The sequence below is a fragment of the Papaver somniferum genome, chromosome 2, assembly GCF_003573695.1.
Source record: "Papaver somniferum cultivar HN1 chromosome 2, ASM357369v1, whole genome shotgun sequence".
NCBI lineage: Eukaryota > Viridiplantae > Streptophyta > Magnoliopsida > Ranunculales > Papaveraceae > Papaver > Papaver somniferum.
The window spans coordinates 40,024,437-40,048,809 of NC_039359.1; the positions used below are offsets into that span (position 1 = coordinate 40,024,437).

Sequence of the window (24,373 nt, forward strand, 5' to 3'; positions counted from 1 at the left end):
ACCAGATATTTTCGATAGACGTTACCCTGTACAAGCTAAAGTCAACAAATATCAGTGAAAGTTTAGGAACGGAGGGTTAAAGTCAAAGTCAAATGACATGTCGGTTGCTGACTCGGCTCATCAGTTCCTTAGATAACAAGCATTCGACGCCCTTGTACTCCAGGAGTTGGCTACAAACCAATTAGTCCTTATCCTCTATGAATTCACTTATCACCGTCAGATAACATCAAATCGGGATTGGGGACCGAGTTACCTTACTCCAAGAGTACAGAAAACCCGACGACTACGTACACCTAGATTCTCCCTCTGTCTTGATTCTAATTATATACGAAGAAATTGGAAAAGAACGGCCAATACCATCCCACCAATTTCTCTCTCTTCAGGTGTCGCTGACACGTCACATTTAGAATCTGTTGCACACATCTCTATATACGTCTCAGCAGTATATATATATGAATCCAAGGTGGATTACGATCTAAACAGAGTATATTTCTCCGTAAGAGAAAATAAAAATATCTGTATTCATCAAGATTCTGTGTTTCAGTTTTTCTGTTTTCGTAAAAGATTCCGTGGTTTTCATAAAGAATTTTCTCCTCTTTTTTGTTGTTGAGATCATTGTTCATCTAATTCAGGTACAATTTATAAATTCTCTGTTTTTTTTTTTTGAAAAAGATTTTCAGTTCTTTTCTGTAATTCTTGTTGCATGAGGTGTTAATAATTCTGTGAATTGCGTTTAACAGGAGAGATGGGTGAAGAAAGTGTTGAGATTATAATGGAGGAGGAACACAGTGTAGATCGTATTCCAAGAGAAGCAACAAAGATTTTGATTTCATTAGCATCAAGTTGGGGTGATACAATTGATAAAAATTCAATCAAAGTCATCCCATTAAAAGGTGCAATGACAAACGAAGTTTACCAAATAAATTGGGATACAGAGAAAGGCGAATTGCCTCAAAAGGTTCTTGTTCGTATTTACGGAGAAGGTGTTGATGTATTTTTCAACAGAGAAGTTGAAATCAACACATTTGAGTGTATGTCCAAACATGGACAAGGCCCTCGTCTTCTTGGACGTTTCTCTAATGGACGGATTGAAGAATTTATACACGCTCGGGTACCAATTACCCACAACCATCATAATTTTACTTTTAAGTTTGTTATTAATTGAAATGGTTTTCACCTGTAATTAATTTCAGACACTCTCGGCGCATGATTTGAGAAACCCAGAAATATCTTCTTTGATAGCTTCAAAATTGAAGGAGTTTCATAAGCTTCAAATGCCTGATCCAAAGAATGTCATCCTCTGGAACAGATTGAGGTAAATCGTCTCTTGCTCGTTGGTTCTCTCTTGACCGTTAGTTAGTAAACGTGAAAATTGTTTATAATTCAGGAACTGGCTTTCGTCTGCCAAACAAGTATGTCCTCCAAAAGAAGCAATGGTGTTTATGTTGGATAGTTTGGATGAGGAAATTACAATTTTGGAAAAGGAGATTTCAGGGGAAAATCAACTGATCGGTTTCTGTCATAATGATCTCCAGTATGGAAACATTATGATGGATGAAGATACTAATTTAGTAACTATTATTGTAAGTTTTGCTTACTCCCAGGCTCGTTGACTAAATTGTTATTGGCTCTTTTTCTCCTAAACAATAATTAGGAACAAGTATTGAAATTCAGTTGGGAGTTTTATTGAAGATTTTCTGTCTATGCCTTTACAGGATTACGAGTATGCAAGTTATAACCCTGTTGCATACGATCTTGCAAATCACTTCTGCGAAATGACAGCTGATTATCACTCGGACATGCCACACATACTAGACTTTAACAAGTATCCAGGTAGGTGACAGCTTCTATTCTTAATGTGCTTATCATTCATAGTAGAGGACCAGTTCTAACTAAAACTTGCTTTCTTTGACTTTCGGGAGGACAGATTTGGAGGAGCGCAAGAGATTTACTCGTGCATACTTGAGTTCTTCAGGTAATTCAAGTATAAATATTTTGTATCCTACTTTGCCTTTGAGTAAAAACAATAAAGGTCCTTCACTGAAATGTATATCCCTTGTAAATTCTAAACCTTAGCCTAGAACTACAAATGATCAACAATCTACACTATCAAATGCGATTATGGTTACTATCAAGTCAATTACCTACCTTCAAAACTTTGTTGGGTTGACAATACAATTGGGTTATGCAATGACGAGATCTAAATTGGTTACAAGTTATAAAAACATTCCAGTCTTAGTGAGTAAAGCAAAGTGCTTTGCTTCTGCAATTTATTTAGCTGACAAATTATGTACCCTGAAAGACCATAGCTAGAAGATAAAATTTTGTTCTTTAATATAAACACCTTCCTTAAAAGAGTCGGACAATTTTGTTATCGTAATTTTGGTGAATAATATTGTCTGAACTCTTTTTTTCATCTACTCTTACCAGGCGATGAACCTACAGATGTTGATGTGGATGCACTAGTGGAAGATGTTGAGAAATATACTCTTGCAAGCCATCTTGTCTGGGGATTATGGGGAATAATTTCAGTAAGTCTACATGCTTTTACTTTTTAGTTAAAAGTGTCGGACAGTGCAAAGTTGCTTGGCCTGGTTTAACTTTCACATGTAGTTTGTGTTTACATTAATTGTTCCCATTTTATATCTGCGTGCCAAACAGGAACATGTGAACGATATCGATTTTGATTACATGGAGTACGCGAAGCAAAGATTTCAGCAGTACCAATTGAGGAAAGCTAAACTCTTACTCATGGATTCTTCTAGTACAATAGATGTAGTTACTGATTGTCCCTGAGAGTCTCAAACCTCTTCTTGTTTTCATTATCGTTCACTTTTTATGTACTTCATTGCTGAGATGTTGTATATATATGAGTTTTACTTTCGAAGAAAATATATAGCTAATGCTTAGTAAGTATATATATCAATATCTGCCAAAAAAAAAAAAAAAAAAGTATATATATCAACACATGCATACAAATATACCCTTGCCACTAAAGCATTCTCTAAACTGGCTCTTGCACAACTGCGTTATTTCCATCGCTATTAAGTATCGGCAAAATGTAGTTACTGGTGATCGACACAAATTACGGACGTCAAGACTCAGAACTGCATCACTGGTCAACATGCTTCATATTGTTCCTTTCAGCTATCATGCATGTCCCCTTTACTTTTTAAATTCCCTTAAATACAGGGAAACTACTAGGTGATTAACTTCTATACCTGCATGGTAGACTCGAGCTTAAGGAATAGACAAATAACGCACGACTAATAGGAGAGATGTTAGCTACTACAATTTTTTCCAAGAAAAGATAACCCCAGCTATAAGTAACATTATTTAAAATGAACAAAATCACCACATGCTGGGACGAGAACACTTGTGGTCAATATATATTATTGCACATATCATTCAGTAAAACCAGAAATTACAGCGGTAATTGATTACACCCATACCTATTTCTATATGAACTAAATCCCCCTGCGGATGCAATCTTTTAACATGACCAGTCTGTATGCATTTGAGCTTTGGTTGAAATTGGCACTCTCCAAATACCAGTATTCTGGAGAAACAGGAAGCAAACTTCTTTTGCAGAAACAGTAAATCCGTCCAGAAAACCAGTTCTGAGCTATGATCGAAACTTATAACGGGATATATTACAGAGTAATGGATTGCAAAATAGATGTCTTCACAATCTAAGCAAAAGACAATAGAATATAGTGTAAGTTCCACTGCTATAATATGATTTTGATAAGGATTCTAGAATATAGCTGCGACCACTTCAGTCGTACAGGCTTTTCGTACATTGTTACAACCAATGTGCCATAAGATATTTTATTATGTGAATATGCAACAAACCTAGACAACCCTTCCTTTACACTGATACGAACTCAAAATAACAATATGATCCAAGAAAATTAACAAGGAGGACTTCATGTTCTCTTACCATAATTCAAATTCATTTAGAAAGATCACACAAGGAGTAGAGCCTATCAACGATGGAGTCGATAATACCATGGGACCCACTAGTCCCAGCAAAGGGCAAGTGCTTAGGTGCTTCAGCTCTATCGAAATAAAAAGACCCAGATACCAGCTTTTCCTTCAGCTGCAAAGCTAACCAAACAATTGTGTCTGCACCCTCCTCACTGGTTCTGAGCTTCCCTGACATTCTGAAACACCAAATAAAGATTAGTACCACAAATAGCAAAATAATGCTGTGTTAACTAAACCAAGATATTAAGAGAGCTTCTCCTTGCCTTTCAGAAAAATCAGGTAAGCTTTGAGCGACACCTGGTGTCTCAGCCCAACCAGGATGCATCGAATAGAATCCAATTCCTTTGTTTTTATGTAGTTCTGCCCACTTTTCAGTCAAGGCCACCTGAAAAACAAAAGAAAATGCACCATCATATATTTGTTTCTCTTGGAAGGTTTCGGTAGTGTTTATGTATTCTAATCTACTCCTGGCATTCAAACTAAACAGACTACAATCCAACAAGTGGACAAGGATTCATTCCTTTGTCATCATAACACAGAGAATAGTTAAGATATGAAGAATGATCGCACTCAACGCTTCCTAAGGTATCACACATGCTAACCTGAACTCTCTTGTTTCGAGCATACTGCAGCACTCCATCAAACTTGCTTTCACTGAACTGCAGAATAAGAAGACGAAGTAAAATTCATCAGAGGAAAAAGAGGAGAGAGATTTGACCTTCTTGTTCTCTAATGCAAAAACATAAATATAGTGATGGTGTAAAATGAGCCAACCAAAACATATAAAATTCACCTGTAAATCTGCCGTTAAGGGGGACGTGTACATCCCACCAGAGGACACTGTAATTACTCGAGCATCAGGTGTCGCTTTCTCCAGCAACGGCAACATCAACTCTGTTATACAAAAAGTTCCTGCTACATTTACGGCAAAGTTCATCTCCAGTCTGGCAAAAAGTACAAACAGAACTACACAAAATGCATCATTTTTCCCTGAAGCATAAATCTAACATATTATCTGTTTCTAAATTCGTGCTGCAAAAGTATAAGAAAAGTAATTGAATAACTTTTAAGATCGAATACAGACCCTTCTGGTGTAGTAGTTCGGTTATTATCAATTAATCCAGCATTATTAACCTAAAATTAACAAGATTCATCACCATTAAACTTTGCATTTGTTTGATAAATAGACTGTAATTTCATAAATAGACTCATCATAGCATAATAATATTTAGCATAGTATGACGAACAAGAGGAGGTTCAGAACTATGAAATCAGGTAACCAGGACATAAGAAATCAGAAAATGATGAAGTAAAACCATACCAACATATGGACAGGTTGCTCCTTCGAATAAAATCTTGATGCGCATGACTTGATATCACTGATAGACGAAAGATCACATACCTTCAAGCAAATTTTAATATAATAAAAAGAATTAGCGCATAACTTTAACAACCGAACATTCTAAGTCACACCAAGTTGCACTGCTGCATGCGACAATTACATTTATCATATCACAGCAGGTTCATGCTATAACTTATGGACTACCATGTGAATTGTTTATATCACTTTCACAGGCACAAATCATTTTACAACCCACTGGATTTGCAATAAAAATCCTAGAAAGAATGATCATTCCCGGGGGGAGAAAAGAAAAGAAACTGAGTCTGAGTATACCTCTAAGTACACATTTTGGTTACCAGTGGCTGATTGAACTTTTGAAACAGCAGCCTCTCCTCGTTCTTTATTTCGACACACCATATACACATTTCCCCCACTAAAGTTCAACAGTAATTCCAAGTTAAATAATGAAATAAAGGAAAAATGAACTTGGAATTTTATAAAAAAGAACAGGTATCAAAATTGAAGGTTTGTAGCAGACCTAGAAGCAAGAGCCTCAGCAACAGCATAACCGATTCCTGAATTAGCTCCAGTAACTACACAATTCTTGCCATCTATTCGTATTTTCATTTCATCTTCTTTAAACTTCTTAGAATGTTCACTACATTCCAATGATAAAAAAAAGAATTTCTAACATTTACTAATTGATGGTCGAAAATTGATAAAAATGAACAGGAAATAAACTCACATGAAACCTGATTTTGTAAAATTGAGATATCCAAATACACCAAAAGCAGCTGTTCTCCATGCCTGTGAATGATTTTTAGGGTTTTAGAGGTAGAACCAAACAAAGTTCATAATAACATTAATAAGTTCCGTATTGTTATTACTAAAAAGTTACCTTCTGAAGAAACATTCTTGATACTAGTAATCCAACTACAAGTGATAAGAAACCAATTCCGATGTGAAGATTCCGAATTCTTCTGTTGTCTGCCAGTTTGGCAGAGTTTTTTTGTTTTGTTTTTTGAGTTTTCTGATAGTCAGAGTGTGCGCAATCGTCAATAAACAGGCATATCAAAGGGTGTTGATTGATGAAACGTAGACAGAGCCGTTACCATTAAAATCCACTCGATCTAGAGGTTGTTCTCCTGACATCAAGGCTCTAGGAAATACTTAATTTGACTCTTCTAAATTCAATCCGCGATTTCTATGATTAGAGCTTCTCGTAGTGTGGGAAGAAAAAAGTCTTCGTCCACGTAGAATCCACTACTAATTTCACTAATTTATTATCTACAATCCTAACCTCTTCAATTAATTCGTATATGATATGGTATGTTTTTGGGTAGACTTCCTCTATCTCAATCTCTTATTTCAAAGATTTATTTAGAGGATTTGTTGACATCCTAAAAATAGATTTAATTCATTAAAATAATTTTTAACCTAAATATAAATATCGCTTTAACCTTTCTCTTTCATTTTCAGAACGGAAAAACTTTATTCCTTCTTTTGATCCAGAGCCATCGTCATACCATCTCGTTACTGTTGTAAATCAATTATACGTTGGAGCAGTACACCACTCTTGTATCGAGTAATTCGAAAAGGTAATAGCTATGAAGAATTTGAAAAATAACATAAATCTAGTACCATTGGAATTTGCAGGAGGAGCAGGGACCAATCTTAAGAGTCACATGATGAGATTCGAAGTGAAGATGAAGATAAAAACATGGCCAATAATTGTACGTCCCAAGGCCCTTTGGTTAGTTCATGGATTTCGCAGAAACTTTGCAAATAAAATGTACGTTTCTTCTATGTTCACCAATTTTAGTTCGTAAAGGCTTTACAAATACAAGTTTAATGGAGACTATGGAGTTCTCAGCGGCAGAAAATTGTTATTGTTCCAGATTCCGGTTAATAAAATATTTTATTAAATTCGAAAATATGAAACAGCTAGGCAGTGAGTAGGTTGGAGAAGATCTTTTTTTCTTCCTTGTAATTAGGAAAATCCGTTCTAAAAAATGATAAAGGATGTCTTCCCACCATGACATATGGGAAGCTGACCACGTTATATTGGAGAAGCTCTTGGACACTAATAGATGATGCCAGTAGAGAGAAAAAAAAAAGAAAAATTTGCTCAGTAAAGATAAAGATTTCATAAATCAAAAGGAAACTCTACAAAAATGCAGAGACCAAATGAAATAGAGAAAAAATAGAAAATAGTCAAAGTCTTCTCCAAGACTCCAACAACATTCTTGGTGTCGGTAATTAATATGCACCTTTTTGGATTGGATGGAATGTGATCGATTGTTCATCAAAAAAATAAAAAACAAAAAGTAATCAGCTTGTAGGGTTTTGGCAACATCCACTGTTTTTTCTACATCTGCACAGCTCCGGACGTGTCAGGCTTTTCAAGGATGGAGGGTGCCTGGTTTAGGGACAAGCCGTCAATGGCACTGTGTAAAGTGATCTCACTCTGCATCTTGTCTTGTAACAACACATCCAGGTTCCCGTTCCCCCGCTTGTCTTTTCCTTTGCCACTGCTATGCTTCGGTTTGCTCTGGGAATACACCAAAACGGAAAGTGCAGAGTTGAAAGACACAACCAAAGATGATTATAAGAAAACTGGTTTGGTCGATATGCACAAAGTTAAATATTCTATTGAGGACTTGATGTTTGCAGGCAATTCTCAAGAGAAAATGTCTACGCCCTTGTGAAGAAAGAAACAATAAAATGGTGAATTTAGAGATAGTTAAGCATAATACCGGTTTTTTCTTAGCACGCTTTTTCTTGTCAGCAGCTCCACCATTTACTTTTTGTTGGCTCTCAGCTAGCCAAATCTCCTCTTCCTCACGAATGAGCTCCTCTTGCCTCTTCAGAGCAACAGCCTCTTGATATGCCACTTCAATTCTATTACTGTAAAATGAAATAAAAGAGTGGGTTGGCGACAGACAGTATTCTTCTTACAGCAACGTACATAATGTCCAAGCTAGAAAAATTCTCCTGGAAAAGAAAATACTAAGCTGAAAGCATATTATGTCTTAACGGCATCTCACATGTAACCAAACTTAAGTAAGTTAATAGGTAGTAAATTTCAGATCCTGGATTTCGACCCAAGGAAAGGAGTAGTGCTCATCAAATTGAGGATATAGGGGGGACAAATATCCACGGTGCCGTAAGGATTTTGCTCAGACACCATTTTGCATTTCAAGATATAGTTTCAAGGAATGGAGCAAATCAAGTGCAAATGTGAAGTACCTGAATATATGAGTTAAAGCAATAATTTCCACAGTCCTACGACCTAGTTCCGCCAGCCTGCTCTCTTCACGCTTAATGTCAGCATAGGTTCCATCCTATACAAGAAAAGGGAAGCATTTCATTTTGAATCAAGGTGACTAAAACATAACATCTATGAAATTACATTCTTGAAATAAGAACTTCGCTCCGCGACAGATAATAAGAAAATATTCTAGCATTCATACCCTATGCATTTGCATGGTACACCGTGTACGAAACAGTAGTTTGAAGTTATATCGTTCGACTCAAACATAATCTAAAAAGCCTAAGGAATTCACAGTCTTATTAAGACAACTACTGTTGTTTACCTTTTCCTCCTTCGGGGGCAAAGCCTCGAGCGCAGCTCTCTCAAGAAGTAACAACACATCATCCACTAGGGTAAACATGCCATCTGCAACGCAGACTATAGGAACTGGTGATTCCACAGCGTCCATTACCTTTTCTCCAGCTTCATTACTCTTACTATGCAGTTCAAGAGCCTTTAAACCATTATAGAGAGACTCCATTACCAAAGTGGATGTGACTTCTTTCTCTACAAAAAACTGCTTAACAACTACTTTGAAAATCACATCTGTTTTCTCTCTGGACATACGACGTCTTACATTTTGGTCAACACCCAACCAAAAAGCACAGAAGCTGCAAGCATCCGATGTAGCAATGTGTTATACGAGACACAAATATGAAATAATACAACAGCGTCACAGCGAGTTGCAGAAGAGATAAGAAAGAGGTGTCAAAAATGAGATCTGACGTTCACATAGACATTGCATAACCTTCTTGATTGGACCCAAGTAAGCCTCAAGCCTCTTATAATATATTCCGTGTGTTTCAAACGCTCAAGAATATCTACATGCTAAAACTATCCATCTTTAAGTGAAATTGTACTATTTTCTAATTAGTACTGAAGAATTGATGAGAAATCCTATTAAATTAGAAATGTGAAAAATTGTAGCTTAAAGCATAGCTACAGACCCAAGATTTCGAGTTTAAATAAGTTTCAACTTTCAAACTTATGGCCTAGCTCTTGACTACTTTCCTGCGAGGCAACAATTATTCAAACTAGAAAAACTTATGGCCCAACATTTATTCAGCTCCGCAGCTTAAGCACTGGTTCAAGATTTTGGAGAACTCTGTAGACCCAAAACTACCAAATGTCAGGCCGAGTTAAGATACTAAACTAACTTCTTCAACTTCACTCTGAACGAAATTATTAGCAAAAACAATAAGAATAACTATTTAAGAGAGAACAAAGCAAAATAAGCAGATGAAACCCCTGATTACTAGAAAACTATGACAAATTAACGAGGAGGAGTTGCAGAAGATACCTTGACCACTTTGCACTGTCCCCAAGCAAGTCCCCAAATTTCTTTTGTTTTTCTTCAAGAAATCTCCCGCAAATTTGCTCTACATTTGTTCGATATACACCAGCGAGTTCTCTCCTATACTGAAGATCCAAGCAACGAAAAAGACAGTCCTTTTTCTCCCTTGGGTGGCAAAAACATCAGAGATAAGTTAGTTTGAATCGAGCTCCAAGAAAAACTAGAAAAGGAAAACGACAACACATCCACACAGAAGTAATAATATGTTTGATGCATGGCAGATCATATCTTCTCCTCTATAGTAAATTGCAACAGTGTGTTAACAACCATAATGCAATGTACTCTCAAGATTTTATTATAGTAATATGGTACGACAACAAAAATGGCCTTGTCGCCTAATGTGGTTGACACTTGAAAGTGATAAGAATATAGTATCATTTACTTGAAGAAACGCAGTGAAGTATGAAACAAGCAGATGGTGCGTACCAGAAAATGCAAGTACATAACAGTAAATAACTGGAAATAAAAGACACACCTAATAACTTGAACTTGAGCCTTTATAACAAGAGTATCATTTACAATAAACCCATCCATCACTTTTGTTAACTCCATAAACTTTTTCCAACCCCAATCATGCTCCTTCTTCCAGAACCTGTGCAATGTATCTACAAAGCTTCCGTTAGTTAGATTAGGACAGAAGGATAACCACTAAGAAATTTTAACAGTGAAAAACACATATAACCAACCGACCAGAATATTTAGATTTCTTTGGATCTTTATTAATAACAGCAATTGTGAACTGAGCAAAGTGGCTCCACCCTGTCAATGTTGGAAGCAAATATATATATATATATATATATATATATCATCAATCAATGAACAAGCAAAAATCGAGCAGCATAAGTGGAATGTTATTAAAGTTATATCATCAATCAATGAACAAGCAAAAATCGAGCAGCATAAGTGGAATGTTATTAAAGTTATCAAACCTGGCAAAAGCTTATCATGGTTAGCAACACAAAGAAACAGCGAGAGATGGTTGCAGACATCACATCCTTGGGGGTACATTAAGAGATACCTAGTGACCCATCAGAAGCGCAGTCATAATTAGAACACCGAGTTCTTATAACTTTTCAAATTAGTAAACAAGACGTAACTGTACTGTATGCCTCTATTTCCTTCACTGTATGATTACATACTGGAAATTTCCACAAACTAAGCACGGCCCAACCTAAAGCCTACCCTCTAATCAAGGAAATATTTAGCTATCATGTCTTTTCTATAAAATATCATGAACTTAAACCGTTTTGTATAGTTTTTCAGTATAACTTATAGATCTTATTCGACCTTATGTGTAATCTGTAATCTCATACCATTTGTGACCGCTGACCTCAAATGCATTGCTCCGAAGCTCTTGTTTGCTAATCTGTGAAAAGTTATCTATCTTCCATGTGAATTTTCCATATAGCTCAGCTGGTTTCGGCCCTACAAAAATGAGAATCGGCAAACAATAAACAGCTTAGAACCTTTGCAAAAATGACATATTCAGTTGTACACAAAGTCCCTGCCCCTGGCAAGAAAGTTGTGACGGAAGTTTGTATTGCTTAATGAATTATGAACAACCACTTCTAATCCTTGTATACTTTGGATAAAGAATCATCATTTTGTAATGATCATGAAACATATGATCAAACTCGAGCCTCAAAACACTACCACTCATGCAAAATGGGTCGTCTGCGAAGCACACTCTTCAACAAAAATGAACAGTCTTCTAGAGGGGTTTCTCGCAAAATATTACCTAAAGGGTTTTATTTTCAATCCACACAGACAATTTTTGGCTGGTAACGCTTTTGAGCATATCCACCAGTTAATGTTATTCAAACGATCAAAAACAAAAAATTATTCATTATAGTTTTATTTGGATGTAAGTGATCAAAATGCAAAAGAAATGACAACTGACTTAACAGTAGAAAAATAAAAAGATTTTTACCATTATCATTATCATCAGCATCATCATCGGTCTCGCAATACGGGGGTGATGTCCCAGGGTTAACATTCTCCACTTGCTCACAAGAACTCCATTTTGCTATTGCTTCACTAAACCCACCGCATATTTCCTCCTCTGAACTACCAAACATATCACTCAAAACCTAAAATATTCTGATCTCACCACTCCTTCTTCAATGCTTCCAAAAATCAAAGAGAACTTCTTCAACCTAATTTTATCTCCCGATAGAAAAAGAATTTTTTTTACTCTATAAGAAATCCGAAAATTTAGGCAACGTATTTGGAAAAAATCCTTAAATTCCTGAATACTGTGAATATTTCCTATTTAGTTTGTTTACTTGGGTAAAAAAACAAAATCACCAAAAATCTAGTGCATATTTGTCACCAAAAGCTGCATACAATTCGGAAAGTATATATATACTGCGCAGGCATCAAAATCAAGCTGCAGTTCTTTTTGCGGTCTGGTTCAAGGGATATGTAAAGAAGAATATACACATTGGTAAAACGGAAAAGAAAATTCGTTGAGCCCCCATGATTGCTAGAATACCCAGATGGCTTTCTCTCTTTGTGTTTCTATTGTTTGTTATCATTCTAGACCTCCACAAGAACGAGAAAAAACTGAATCACACACGGTATTCTGCTTCAAAAGCAATACTGATGCCGGGGTAAATTAGTCGTCTGCATGCGCCTACATGACTTCTCATGAATAACTGTGTCCACTTGATATCTACTCCCTCAATTTCAAAATAATAGGCTGGTTTCATGTGGAGTAATAATAAACGGACGTAAGACCGAATGCACTTGTATATTAACAAAGTTAAGCCTATGAAGCTCAATGGTTTGAAAGACTTGCATACATTTATACATTAGATAAAGGAAGTCAAAATTTAAGAACTCAAATGTTGCCAAGGCAAATTGTATTGGCATTCGATCTAAAGTACAGGATTCTACCGAGACAACTGGTTATTACTACTTGGACGGACAATTTCTTCCTTGAGTACCTTCAGAGATTCCTGAATTCCATCCTAATTAAAAAATAAATAAATGTATTATCAATACTGTACTAGTGTATACACCAGAGAATACAGCTTTTGCATGATATTAAAAATGGGAATGTTTCCACATACAAATTGCACTAGGGTAAACTCTAAAGAATATTAACATACCTCCAAGTTTATTTTATCAGCAATTTGAGATGCACGAACTTTAACTTCAGGTGATAAAGCTGATTTTATTGCATTTGATAGTGAAATTACCACTTTCAAAATGCTTGCATCATCATCATTATCTTGGAGTAAATGGTTTGCTTGCAACGGAGGTGGTGCTACTCCAAGCCAGAACATTCTCTCCGCCCAATAGAACTGATCCAGTATAAATGGACATACTACCTGTAATCCAGAAACTTTCTAGTAAGCACCAAAACATAGACTTGATAATAATTTCTGAAGTTCTTGTAAACGAGCTACCTTGAAACATAAACACGATACGCTATAAGAAGAAAATAAAAATTGGCTTCGATACCAATACTAACCTGGGGAATTCCAGCAGATAATGCTGCGGCCGTGGATCCACTGATTACATATTGTAACCAGGTATGAAAATAAAATTTAATCAGTTCACTTAAGGCTGTTTTCATATAAAAACATTCTTACACATCTATGTAAAGAAGAAAGCACCTGCCACCGTGGTGTATCGCCACAGCACATCTCTGAAACACCCAACTGTAAGGAATGGAACTACATTTTGAATTATGTAGAAACAGGAGTACCAGTCAGTACAATAAAATTGAGTAACTGAACACTGCAGTTAGTCTACCCAAGATGGTGAAAACTGTGAAAGGAACCAAAGCTACGAAACTTGTGAGGATGGAAAGCGTCTTTGACATTTCCTTACCATACCACTATTTTACAGGTTGTCAAGTGTTTATATTTTGAAACTTTTTGCCTTTCTGAGCATTCCTACAGCCATGAATGAAGAAATAGTTACCCAGAAAAGCAGAAGACTCGGGATCTAAAAAGAAGAACTCCATCTTTATTACATAGCATTGGATCGGAAGAAGATGCATTCCCCTCAAACTCATGTACTGCAGCATCTAAAGGTTGGTATGCTGCTGTGAAAAGGATGAATTTGTAGTTTGTACTCGCTGAAACAGCTTCAAGAACTCGAAGAAACACTCGGGGGTTCTTCAAAAAACCCATGCTGCATCAACAAAAGGGTAAGATTATTGATCCGCCTACGGGTGAGTTACATAAAACCAATATATTCCAGAAAAAAAATCTCCAACTAATCGATATATTCTATAAAAGGGTATGATGTGAAAAACTTCATTTTCTTTTTTATTTGTATTGTACATGTGCCATAAACTTTGATTCAAAGGGAAAACTTCCAGAATATTACCAAGTCAGAAAAAATATATGGTACAAATTTGGAGACTTGCCTTCCTATAGAGCTTAACCCGATGAAGATGGGGATATCTGAGGCAGAAAATTTTAAGAAATTTTGCAAAGAAGCGTGAAGAGTACATAATTCGTCTTTTGCTGGTTGATGTCTCGGAGAACCAAAATCTGAAATTCCTCTGCAATCGCTACATGAAAATTGCCAGCTCATTGGAGGAAACCAAAATCCACATACTCGGACAATTTTGGGCCAATAACCTGGGGGTCGCAATCATGCAATGAGAATGGAATTATAGGAATAAAGACCATAAAGTTCGACGACTAAATGTTTGCTATAATTTTGGTGGTTCACATGAAATAAGTTTTTTTGCAGATAATCACAAGCATTTAAAAATACATATTGACTGAAGAATAAGAATTAAGATGGGTAATCAGCATACCTGGGAACTCCACAACTTCCCTGCTGAACCCATACCTGCAAGTTGATAGTAGAGCAGTGTTCAGAGAAGTTAAAGAACTACATTTTTGGCATGAAGGATGAAGCTGAACTGAATCCAGAAATGAAGGTGGGGTCTTACAAAAGCAAGGGAGATTGAGGCCAATTGTGCGACATGGGAAGACCTGTTACTGGATCCTGAATTCAGTACAAATGCTACTTGTAAGTTATATCGGTAGTCTAAAATTTAAGAGATGCAGCACATATGTACCCACATTTAGTTGATCAATGGACTATTTAAGACCAGAGATACCAACCGTGAAAGGGCAATAACTTAGATTCAAATCATTTCTCCACAATCCCCATTCCTCTGTAAAAAGTGGCCACATCCAATGAATCACATCTTTCCAACATACCTATTTTGTGTACTAGGGTGAGAAATGAATTGTATTAGATAAATCTAGAAGCTAGAAAAAAAAGGAGATTTAGTGGTACATAAAAAACGAGTCTAATGGGTAAGAGAAAGAAACACAAGTGCATATGCGTAACCTTTTTATTTCTGCATTACTTGGGCAAAAGACCCTGACGGAATTATAATGTTCCATGACTTCTTATTTAGAAACTTATATTGAATCCAGAACAGTGATGAGGACTCATGAGATGATATGGTAAGCAAGCTATTTTGTTTTATGTTGAGAAAGATGATTTACCATGTGAGGAGGAGCTTCTTGAAGATATATGTATAAGAGTGGGAACTCCTTCTTGAAGTGCCGTTCAAATGATGAAGGTGCACTGAGAAACAAAGTTTGCCACAGTGTTATCAGAAAACATAACAATTTGGTAGCTAATAGCGGCAAAAGAATAAAATGAAACCCCAACAACTAAGCCACTGCCATCCTTAAATTATCAACAAACAAACAGGAGATAGTTGAAGTTTTTCTGCAGTACCTATAGGGAACAACATATGGAGCACCGACAATGCAGCGCACATGAAATAGTTCTGCGAGGTTCCATCCTTCCTGTATTATCATTTCAATACAACAGCAAATCAATGACAATGGTGGGTCATCCACTGTATATTGTTCTGCGAGCATAGCCGTCCACTGTATACTGTATAGTCAAGTTTAGACATAAATACCAATGCGAAGAAATTTATCAAAATAAAATCAGCAACCAAGTTTGGGCCATCATCAAATATTTTTTCCATTGTACTCAAGCATTGTAGTCTATGCTCTTTTCTAACAAGCTTCTTCTGCAAAGAAAACGAGCTTTGTTCTTTGCACCCTGATATAATCAAAACCCAAAGAATAGGAACATTAGAACTTATGCATCAAACTTCAAACAAATATATCTCATATTTGAAATATCTTGTACTTGTTCGACCCCAGATAAGATTTTTTTACAAGAAACCCTAACAAACATGAAACAATCAAGTTTCTTTTGATACTTCAATAAATTATGCATTTCCAATATGATACGCAACTTTACCTCAAAAAAAAAGTATAAAATAAGGAACTTAATCATTGGAAATTCAGAATTTAAATCAGACCTGAGGGATTATGATGTTGAAGAATAGAAAGTACAGGTGGTGTTGTAATTGGATAGAAGGAGACATTTTGGTCTTCCAAGTTATCAATTAAATTCTGCAAGATAATCATCAAAGCAAAAACCCTTAGTATAGTAGGGGTTGATTTTATCCTAATTTTTTCTTTCTATTACTTGCAATTTGACAAAACAGAAAAATGGGTACTGGAAAAATCAACCTGGTGAGCTGAATGAGTGATCAAAATCACATGATAATGGGGTTGATCAGAAGCAAAAGCTGCTGCAATGGCCTGTAAGAACAAATTCAATATCAAACGTTCGTTAATGGAAAGAGACACACAGAGAGAAGAGAGGGAGAGAATACAGCGATGGGGTAGACATCGCCTTTGGTTCCAAAAGCCATGAACACTGCTCTAGGTCTCTGGTTACGCTCCATTTCGCTCCTAACAATTAAACTGGGGAAGCCAAAATAGATTTAATAATCCAGCTATTCAGACGAAACCTATATTACTGGGGCAGGAGTGGGGAGAATTTGGGGCTGACAAGTTATGAAGTAGTAACATTCGTAACCCCTTATCCAACAATGTTTTGTAATGGCAAATATATCCTCAATTTACCAAATTTTATTATGACTAGAGACTAAATGAGCTTAATCATTTGATTTATATTTCGAAAATCTAAATTCTTTTATTTTTTTTACTAGTTTTTCACGGATATTTTCTTACATAAAAATTGATGTGAACGGTGATTGTACCGAGGACTTTTGAGTTGGTTTCATTGACAATTCAATCCACATAAATTGTCTATATTGTGTAAAATATCACTCCACAATAACATATCTAGTTGAAAAAATTGGAACATCTTAGAACCGAAACATCTACAAAAAAGAAAAACAAACATCTAAGAAAACTTTAAGTAAACTGCAGTTCCTAATAATCTACCAAAATAATTAATAAACTGTAGTTCCTTAGAAAAAAGGACTTAAGCACCAAATTTGAATCAAATAACCTTAACCTTATGTTCATCATTCTCATGCGTTCGTGTCAATGCTTAGAGAATAATACAGTCTATAAATCTAGGGTTGGCACGAATGTGTTGACGCACAATTGTTTTGGCATATCCATCTAGTCAATCATTCTTTTTTAGCATAGTAATTTTTTATTTGGATGGTCTATTAGTTATGTTTGAAACGTCAAGGTCCATCGGAGATGAGTCCAAGCTTATATCTCAATGGTTTCCTATCAACTCCAATAAGGAGGAAGACAGGGTCATATATCCTCCATCAAGGTTTGTATTAGTATAGTTGCATACTTAGGTTTGGCTGGTTGGGTCTGGCAGAGGGGCCAGTTCGACTGGCTGGGTTTGGTAGGGGCCTGGGTCAGGCTTTCACGTGTAAAAAAAAGAAGTTTATATGATTTTAATTCTTATCGAAAGTTGGGGGTGAGCAATGGGTAGTTGGGTGCTAATTTGGTACCACCCGTGTCCAATCCGTTAAAGTGACGGCTATTAGAAATGCACTCACCTTCTGTCCATTAACCAACAGGTGAACGGATGAACTGGATGGATGGTAGATTGGCGGGTTTCAAAACATTATTATAAAAGACTAATATTAATATGTGTACAATAAACACCGATAAAAAAGATTCGTGATCATGCATACTGAGTCCATAGTATCCTCAATCTTGTCCCTATGATCCTGATTATTTCTTTAGCCTCTAGATGTAAATACCTTGCTCATGCTCTAACTTATCCTTCATATTTTTGTATAACTCCAAAACTTTCCTCAGCTAAATTGGGTGTCCAACGGATGAGTGATATAGCACCCACGTCCAACCATAAAAATAACTGGTTTCAGTAATTCAACCGCACCCAATCCATGGAGAAACGGATTGGGTATCCTCCAGCTAAAATGCGGATTGATTTGGATAAAATCCATGAATGTGGGTGTTTTTGCTCACCCCTATCGAAAGCTCTCGATCTCAAGTAGAATATGGCATTATATAAGCCGAACACCGGTCCACCGTCCATGTGCAACGCAAAGCCAATTTTAACCGAATATTGACATCTAGTAAGTGGTATTGTATATATCCCTTAATTTCATCACATGTCGCTCTATTACTACTTCCTCTCGGACTGCATTTCTAGTCAGTACTTTTGCAACAATTTGTTCTAGTAGGTGCTTTATCATTAACCTTATGGGAAGCAAACTCAAGAGAATAATAGCAAGTCCAACTTTCGGTTTTAGTTCATGATGCGATATCTACGTAATTTCAATCTTATTTAGAAATTCTCCAGGATATAATTACACTGCTTTAGTGTAATTTTCAGTACCAAAAAATATATAATCTCTACTTAGATTCACGTTCTTCTTCTGGAAACAGGGATACCATGCACTTATTTATTTCATTAACTTTGTCATCTCGAAGGGCTATAATAGCCATATGAGCGACGTACTGCTTTCTGAACTTATTTCTTACGAAATCTTCGTATGATATTGTGATTACTGCATTGAAAAAATCATTTTCTGTAGACAGAAATAAACAGTTTTTTGTCCGAGTAGATTAACTCACACATAGTCCACGACAAATACATTTTCAATAAGTAAAAGAATAAAATAGCTTAAGCCATACATGTAATCATGTGGCATGCCAAAAAAATAAACTACATTTAATTCAACAATTTACACAAACCAAACCTGTACTTAAATTTATTTTGCAGCTCTTCTCCACTATTTCATTTTTACGCCTTTGGCGGATTATCCTAGCTTGCTCTGGCTCCAGAGTTGGGCGTGCTGGTACTGTTTTCGGCTGTAAACTTCCTATAGGTACCAAAAATCAATCCAAATAAAAATAAAATAAAATAACGAAGAAGGGATGGGATGTTATCGAATTTTGATATGCATATACATGCACCTGCATTTGAACTCAGGAGGACTTTACATCTTCTCTTGTTTCTTCTCTCTAGTATCTCGCCCTTACGCTTGCTTGGATATATTCACAAACAAAAAATAAAAACCATTCCCATAAACGCGAAAGTTCTAAAGCATGCATGACGTTAGACTAAGCACATACAAACACGAAAATACCACACCCAAAAAAATGAGCAACTCCGAATATTGTGAAATCACTAGAGGCAATAAAACCTGAATATTGTGAAATCGCCGGAGGTAATAAAACCTATATATGCTATCATTCACTTAGTCCTTAGATTCTTTCCGGGTCATATGGATTTGCGGATTGAATTCTCATCTGGTTTGATCGGGATTTCCATTTCCAATTAATATATATTTTGCATATATAAAATATTATCTGTCATCTATGGCCTTTAACAGGTTTTTCTTCTAAATAAATAAAGTTTCTCAACCATGCTCTCTAATTACCATTCCCACTGTACCGAATCAAAATGATACTCACGGGGTTAATTTATTTTATTCAGAATTCAATATCGTATGATATATGCATGATCCTTTGCTATTCATTTTAAAATATCTCGAAAAACAGTCTGGTATCGCAATACATATGTATGATTCATGGCTCCACGGGATTACAATTTTGTCACCGTGAAAAGAATGTTTGTGAGAGATCACGATGCAAAAAATCAACCTGTTTGTGGTCTTCATTTTGTTTCTTTTTAAATACCTGCCATATATCCCTTACTCATTTGAGAATGTCTTATGTTTTAGAGCGACTGCAATGGTACGACTAAACTCAAAGATCAAAGACCAAAAAAAAAGACTAAATATGAGTTTAATCTGTATTGTGACGTTATGGGGAGAAGACCAAATTTGGTCGCGCGTAAAACAATTTTACGCATGAAGACGGGCGGAAGTATTAGTTACGTTTCATTTCTGCGCGGAATTATAAATTACGTTTCAAACGGGCGTAAATATGAATCACGTCTGTTATCGAGCGTAAATATAAATTACGTTTCGTATGGGGCGGAATCTTAAATTCCGCCCGATGATCAGACGGATTCCAAATGACCGCTCGAAGAAACGTAAAAATAAATTCCGCCCGAGTTAAACACGGTCACACAGCACGTGTGAGATCAGACGGGCGAACATCTGGTGTCCGCGTGATGAATTGTACGGACGGACATCTGCTGTCCACGTGATGAATTTATCAGGCGTAAAATATTTTTACGCCTGAGACGGGCGTATCCAAAATTTCCGCCCATACGAACAAGTTTGGTAAAATCACTCTAAGGCAAAGATTTCTGTTTTGGAAAGAGTATGAGAAACTCATCAAATAGGATTAGACCTCCTCTCTCTATCTCTCTTGGGAAAACTCTCCTTTTCCATCAGTGACGTTGCTATTGATGTTGCTGTTTGAAAAAAGTAATGGTGAATTGAGTGGACAATAAATATTCAGATGACGGTTTGTTTTGAGTAAAGAGAATATATATATAGAGAGAATAGTAGGTTTCCAGTTTTTATGTTGATGGCGTTTTTTCTCTACTTCCAGCGCCACTAGTGGAGTTGGTAGTTTTGTTGTTCTCAGTTTTTACTTTACGTTCACGTTTTTGTAAGTAAGAATACTTGGACATCATACCAAATCGTGGTTGTTTTCATCGTCTGTGAAACCGTGTTTTCATCAATTTCAGGGTCATATAGAAGTTGAGTAATTCAACCTGTTACCTTGGTTTCAGATTGTGATCATCGGCCTAGAATAGAATTGCATTTCAATCACACGAACAGGAAAAGAAAAAACTTGTTCATTAGACGGCTCAGGGAAAACATTTCATGTTTCATAACATTTTCTGATAAGGCGTAAAAAAAAAGTCCGTTTGAGAGGGGCGGAATTTTGGTGTCCGCCCCAGAGAGGCGGAATTTTGGTGTCCGCCTGGCAACGCGCGGAATTCTTCTGTCCGTCTCATCAGGCGTAAATTTATGTTACGCCCGCAACAAACGTAAATTTAAATTCCGCCCCACCAACATACGTAAATTTGGTTTACGCCCGTTAACAAGCGTACTTTAAATTTACGCCCAGCAACAAGCGTACTTTAAATTTACGCCCGACTATATTAGAATTTGGGATTTGGTCGCGACCATATTTGGTCTGGAATTTGATCTTTGGTTGGGATTTGATCTTTACTCCGTCCCACTGTGTTACGATCTCATCCCAAATTTTTGGTTATACTCGCCCACTGTGGATGCTCTTAGAACCACGTTTTAAACTATTCTTTTTTCTTATTTCGTGTTGCATCCAGATTAAAAATCCGATCTTCCTAGGCGCGGACTTTTAGAGGTAGACCAATTTGTTTACCTCTCCTCCACCACAGGATCTGATAGGGGTGGGGTTTTAAGGTGTTAGTGGGGCCTGCACAATTTTATTGGATGGTTGGATTTTATTGGTCTATAATTGGACTATGAAATTTGTGTTGACTGGATCTGGTTTAACAACTTACACACATTGTCTCACTGTTCACATGTACACAATGTATTGATTGATTTAGGCATTTATAGATGGCTTTCTTTACAGATGGCGTTTTCTGTAAACTTAACTCGAACTTGTTAGCTAGTGTTTATTATTTTCTGCAGATGTTTTCTTATCGCAAGAAACTTCACTCTTGTTTTTCTTTCGAGCAAGCTGTGTTCATTATTCTTCAGTAACTTAGTGCATGCTCTTAACCCGTTCACACTATCTCTTACTATTCTTTTCCATCACAAGAGCCTTCACTCAGTGCATGCTTCGCTGAAACTCCACAAAGAGGAGCTTTATGCTCCTCTACAGCCCACATCTTCCACCTGCATACACCCACCATTGACGACCACCACTTCATTCACCTGTATTTCATTTTCCATCCACCACCAGTCAGTCCACAACATCAGCTCCTCTCGCTAAGTTGCATCACCAACAGTTCAACTCCACCAGCTCGAGTTCTATCACCATCAGCATTTCATTACCACCAGTCCATAGACCAGCAACTTGAGGAGTCTCTTGCATCACTCCACTACTACCAAGCCATCCACTAACAGCGAGATAAAAGCAAATTCGATGCTGTCACCAGGCAATCATACGAACGAACAAATATGTACATCCCCAAAAATATATAACAGATGAAAATATTATAACGTATCTTTTCGTAAGCATAAGACAAAAATTTTAAAATTCAATCTCCAAAATCATAACATGGCATCCAATATTTACCAATACACAATAGCTTTAAGTCGATAAACCATCTACAATCCGTCTTGAAGTATCGAAACTTTAAGTACTGTGAAATAAGAAGTGGGTGCCTGCAATTTTATCAAAAAAATAAATAAAATGTGGGCGCCTGCAAAACATATACAACAAAGACACATAAAAATTCTGAAAATCCACATTCCAGGACTCCACCGTAAAGACGCGTGAGAAATAATTTGCTTTCTCCATATATCAAATACCTGTAGATATGTCCATGACATGCCTGCAACATACTAAGGATTTTTAACTGGTTTTAGAGAGGGGGATTGGAGATTATAAAGCAAATTTGATGCAGTCACCAGGCTCTGTGGTATATATCTACTACAGACATGCCAAACAATTTCCAACTCATCAACGATCTGGGACAGTTAACCGGAACGTAGGAAATATATACTCACTAAGAACATTAGAAATAAAAAAGTTGCGTTATTTATGAAATACAACATTAACACAATTTAGGCTTTTCATCTTCTGGTTATATAATTCACACACACGCCAAAAACAAAAGTGAAACCTATTTCATCACCTCGTTCATTTACAAAGGAGGTATGACCGATCTCTTTCAAAAATCAAGGACCCATAAATAAAAAAACCTAGAAAGAAAAGGAAAAAGGATTTAATCCATCACCTCATCCACGTAATTTAGGCTTCGCATCTTCTGGTTATATTTAATTCGCACGCCAAAAGAAAAGTGGAATCTATTTCATAACCTTATTCATTTAAGGAGACGTATCACCAATCACCAACAACTGCACAAAAAAGAAAAGAAAATAATAAAAATAATAACTATTATATCTCATCGTCTGAGTTTACCGCATCCCCAAAAAGCTCCAAAATACCAACGGAAAAAGGAATCTAAAAACGGAAATCATATTCAAAAAAAAAAAAAAACTTAAATATGATCGTGCAAAGAGAAAAACCACCTTGAAAATATTTCCGATTTTTCTGGGGTTTAGTCTGCAGCAAAGCCAGAAAGTCCCGATTTCTTTGGGTGTCAAGTACCTGAAAACCAAAATAACCACCCTCAATAACCACCATCAATTTATTTTTAGCAAAATTGATAAACCCTAATATTGAAAACCCTAACTGTGTGTAAAGAATAAAAAAACTACCGGGAGAACGATGAGAGTCTACCTTTGTTGCAGCACTTTATATAGAGAGCATCATGCCAAATTTTATAATTATATATAACGACCAAATAGGAAAAAAAAACTGGTTAAGTTAACAAAATCTCATACAAAATAGGCGCAATTAATTAGTAACCATGAAATAAAGATTATAGAAATCGTATATTAATTATTAGATAATATATTTTAAATAAGGAAAATAATATTTTCAAGATTTTGTTTACATTTTCTTTGTTTTTTAATTAATTATCAATTACTAACCATGGAATAAAAAAATATTTAATAAGGAAAATAATCTGTAAGGATTTTGTTTACATTTTTTATGTTTTTTATTTATAGAAAAAAACAAATTAAGAAAAAATGATTTTTGGAAATCATAGTTTCTTGAATGCTTGTTTGTTTTGTATTAACGCATTTTTTTTGTTTTGTATTAGCTTTATTCAAATCATAATTTTTGTTCCAAATCATTCATACAGATTACTAAAAGAATCTAACTGATGTGCAGGAACACCAACAAAGATTTGCGGAAAAGAGATTCATGACCGGGCCAATCAAGTTTTGCAGAATAGAGATTTATGACCGGGCTAATTAGTTTTTTTTTTGAAATTTTATTTTTTCTCGATTTAATTGATAGTTTGTGATGTAATTAGGAAAATAACATTTTTTGTATATGTAAACGGAAAAATGGACAATGGACACTTGATGATCATTCGATCTATTTTTTTCACCACGTGATGA

The 24,373-nt window shown here is 36.0% G+C and overlaps 4 protein-coding genes and 1 long non-coding RNA gene across 8 annotated transcripts; 1 reads left to right on the forward strand and 4 right to left on the reverse strand.

The window, feature by feature from the left end:
• The first annotated feature begins 470 nt into the window (after positions 1 to 470).
• Positions 471 to 2,918, forward strand: LOC113347426 (probable choline kinase 2). Its single transcript, XM_026591075.1, has 8 exons — positions 471 to 632; positions 741 to 1,111; positions 1,194 to 1,315; positions 1,388 to 1,583; positions 1,716 to 1,833; positions 1,928 to 1,975; positions 2,431 to 2,531; positions 2,662 to 2,918. Exons 2-8 carry the CDS (start codon positions 746 to 748, stop codon positions 2,794 to 2,796), a joined length of 1,086 nt encoding a protein of 361 aa, XP_026446860.1. The 5' UTR covers positions 471 to 632; positions 741 to 745; the 3' UTR covers positions 2,797 to 2,918.
• Positions 2,919 to 3,359: 441 nt separating this feature from the next.
• LOC113347427 (dehydrogenase/reductase SDR family member 12-like) lies at positions 3,360 to 6,709 on the reverse strand. 2 transcript variants are annotated; one of them, XM_026591077.1, is made up of 11 exons: positions 6,231 to 6,709; positions 6,078 to 6,139; positions 5,871 to 5,990; positions 5,666 to 5,765; positions 5,312 to 5,392; positions 5,075 to 5,124; positions 4,784 to 4,934; positions 4,593 to 4,649; positions 4,254 to 4,375; positions 3,944 to 4,166; positions 3,360 to 3,692 (listed from the first exon to the last, which is right to left on the reverse strand). In XM_026591077.1, exons 1-10 carry the CDS (start codon positions 6,243 to 6,245, stop codon positions 3,956 to 3,958), a joined length of 969 nt encoding a protein of 322 aa, XP_026446862.1. In that variant the 5' UTR covers positions 6,246 to 6,709; the 3' UTR covers positions 3,360 to 3,692; positions 3,944 to 3,955. The 2 variants fall into 2 exon arrangements, with proteins under 2 accessions (XP_026446862.1, XP_026446861.1); XM_026591076.1 differs by lacking the exon at positions 3,360 to 3,692 and having other exon boundaries at positions 3,715 to 4,166; positions 6,231 to 6,708.
• A 774-nt stretch (positions 6,710 to 7,483) lies between these two features.
• Positions 7,484 to 12,211, reverse strand: LOC113353143 (TNF receptor-associated factor homolog 1a-like). Its single transcript, XM_026596838.1, has 10 exons — positions 11,930 to 12,211; positions 11,313 to 11,424; positions 10,929 to 11,017; positions 10,690 to 10,758; positions 10,475 to 10,604; positions 9,946 to 10,104; positions 8,929 to 9,256; positions 8,582 to 8,676; positions 8,089 to 8,239; positions 7,484 to 7,883 (listed from the first exon to the last, which is right to left on the reverse strand). Exons 1-10 carry the CDS (start codon positions 12,075 to 12,077, stop codon positions 7,701 to 7,703), a joined length of 1,464 nt encoding a protein of 487 aa, XP_026452623.1. The 5' UTR covers positions 12,078 to 12,211; the 3' UTR covers positions 7,484 to 7,700.
• A 500-nt stretch (positions 12,212 to 12,711) lies between these two features.
• Positions 12,712 to 16,781, reverse strand: LOC113347428 (sterol 3-beta-glucosyltransferase UGT80B1). Of its 2 annotated transcripts, XM_026591078.1 has the most exons (15): positions 16,688 to 16,781; positions 16,542 to 16,613; positions 16,328 to 16,421; positions 15,917 to 16,062; positions 15,727 to 15,797; positions 15,489 to 15,570; positions 15,096 to 15,194; positions 14,921 to 14,976; positions 14,783 to 14,817; positions 14,384 to 14,600; positions 13,933 to 14,145; positions 13,623 to 13,682; positions 13,478 to 13,517; positions 13,113 to 13,334; positions 12,712 to 12,971 (listed from the first exon to the last, which is right to left on the reverse strand). In XM_026591078.1, exons 1-15 carry the CDS (start codon positions 16,757 to 16,759, stop codon positions 12,894 to 12,896), a joined length of 1,557 nt encoding a protein of 518 aa, XP_026446863.1. In that variant the 5' UTR covers positions 16,760 to 16,781; the 3' UTR covers positions 12,712 to 12,893. The 2 variants fall into 2 exon arrangements, with proteins under 2 accessions (XP_026446863.1, XP_026446864.1); XM_026591079.1 differs by lacking the exon at positions 15,096 to 15,194.
• Positions 16,782 to 21,716: 4,935 nt separating this feature from the next.
• LOC113353144 lies at positions 21,717 to 23,315 on the reverse strand. Of its 2 annotated transcripts, XR_003361104.1 has the most exons (3): positions 23,137 to 23,315; positions 22,473 to 22,561; positions 21,717 to 22,322 (listed from the first exon to the last, which is right to left on the reverse strand). It is a non-coding gene; the product is annotated as an uncharacterized LOC113353144 (long non-coding RNA). The 2 variants fall into 2 exon arrangements; XR_003361103.1 differs by having other exon boundaries at positions 21,717 to 22,561.
• Positions 23,316 to 24,373: the final 1,058 nt, after the last annotated feature.

Coding starts and splice junctions, on each gene's coding strand:
- LOC113347427 (XM_026591077.1), bottom strand. Junction 4,650..4,783: donor CCTTAACGGCAGATTTACAG/GTGAATTTTATA, acceptor CTTATTCTGCAG/TTCAGTGAAAGCAAGTTTGA. Junction 4,167..4,253: donor TTACCTGATTTTTCTGAAAG/GCAAGGAGAAGC, acceptor TTGGTGTTTCAG/AATGTCAGGGAAGCTCAGAA.
- LOC113347428 (XM_026591078.1), bottom strand. CDS start 16,759: ATGGAGCGTAACCAGAGACCTAGAGCAGTGTTCATGGCTTTTGGAACC. Junction 15,195..15,488: donor AAGAAGCTCCTCCTCACATG/GTAAATCATCTT, acceptor TACACAAAATAG/GTATGTTGGAAAGATGTGAT. Junction 13,335..13,477: donor TATCTGCTGGAATTCCCCAG/GTTAGTATTGGT, acceptor TCTGGATTACAG/GTAGTATGTCCATTTATACT.
- LOC113347426 (XM_026591075.1), top strand. CDS start 746: ATGGGTGAAGAAAGTGTTGAGATTATAATGGAGGAGGAACACAGTGTA. Junction 1,584..1,715: donor CTAATTTAGTAACTATTATT/GTAAGTTTTGCT, acceptor ATGCCTTTACAG/GATTACGAGTATGCAAGTTA. Junction 2,532..2,661: donor GATTATGGGGAATAATTTCA/GTAAGTCTACAT, acceptor CGTGCCAAACAG/GAACATGTGAACGATATCGA.
- LOC113353143 (XM_026596838.1), bottom strand. CDS start 12,077: ATGTTTGGTAGTTCAGAGGAGGAAATATGCGGTGGGTTTAGTGAAGCA. Junction 10,605..10,689: donor AAAGAAATCTAAATATTCTG/GTCGGTTGGTTA, acceptor GAAGCTTTGTAG/ATACATTGCACAGGTTCTGG. Junction 7,884..8,088: donor AGCGTGCTAAGAAAAAACCG/GTATTATGCTTA, acceptor GTGTATTCCCAG/AGCAAACCGAAGCATAGCAG.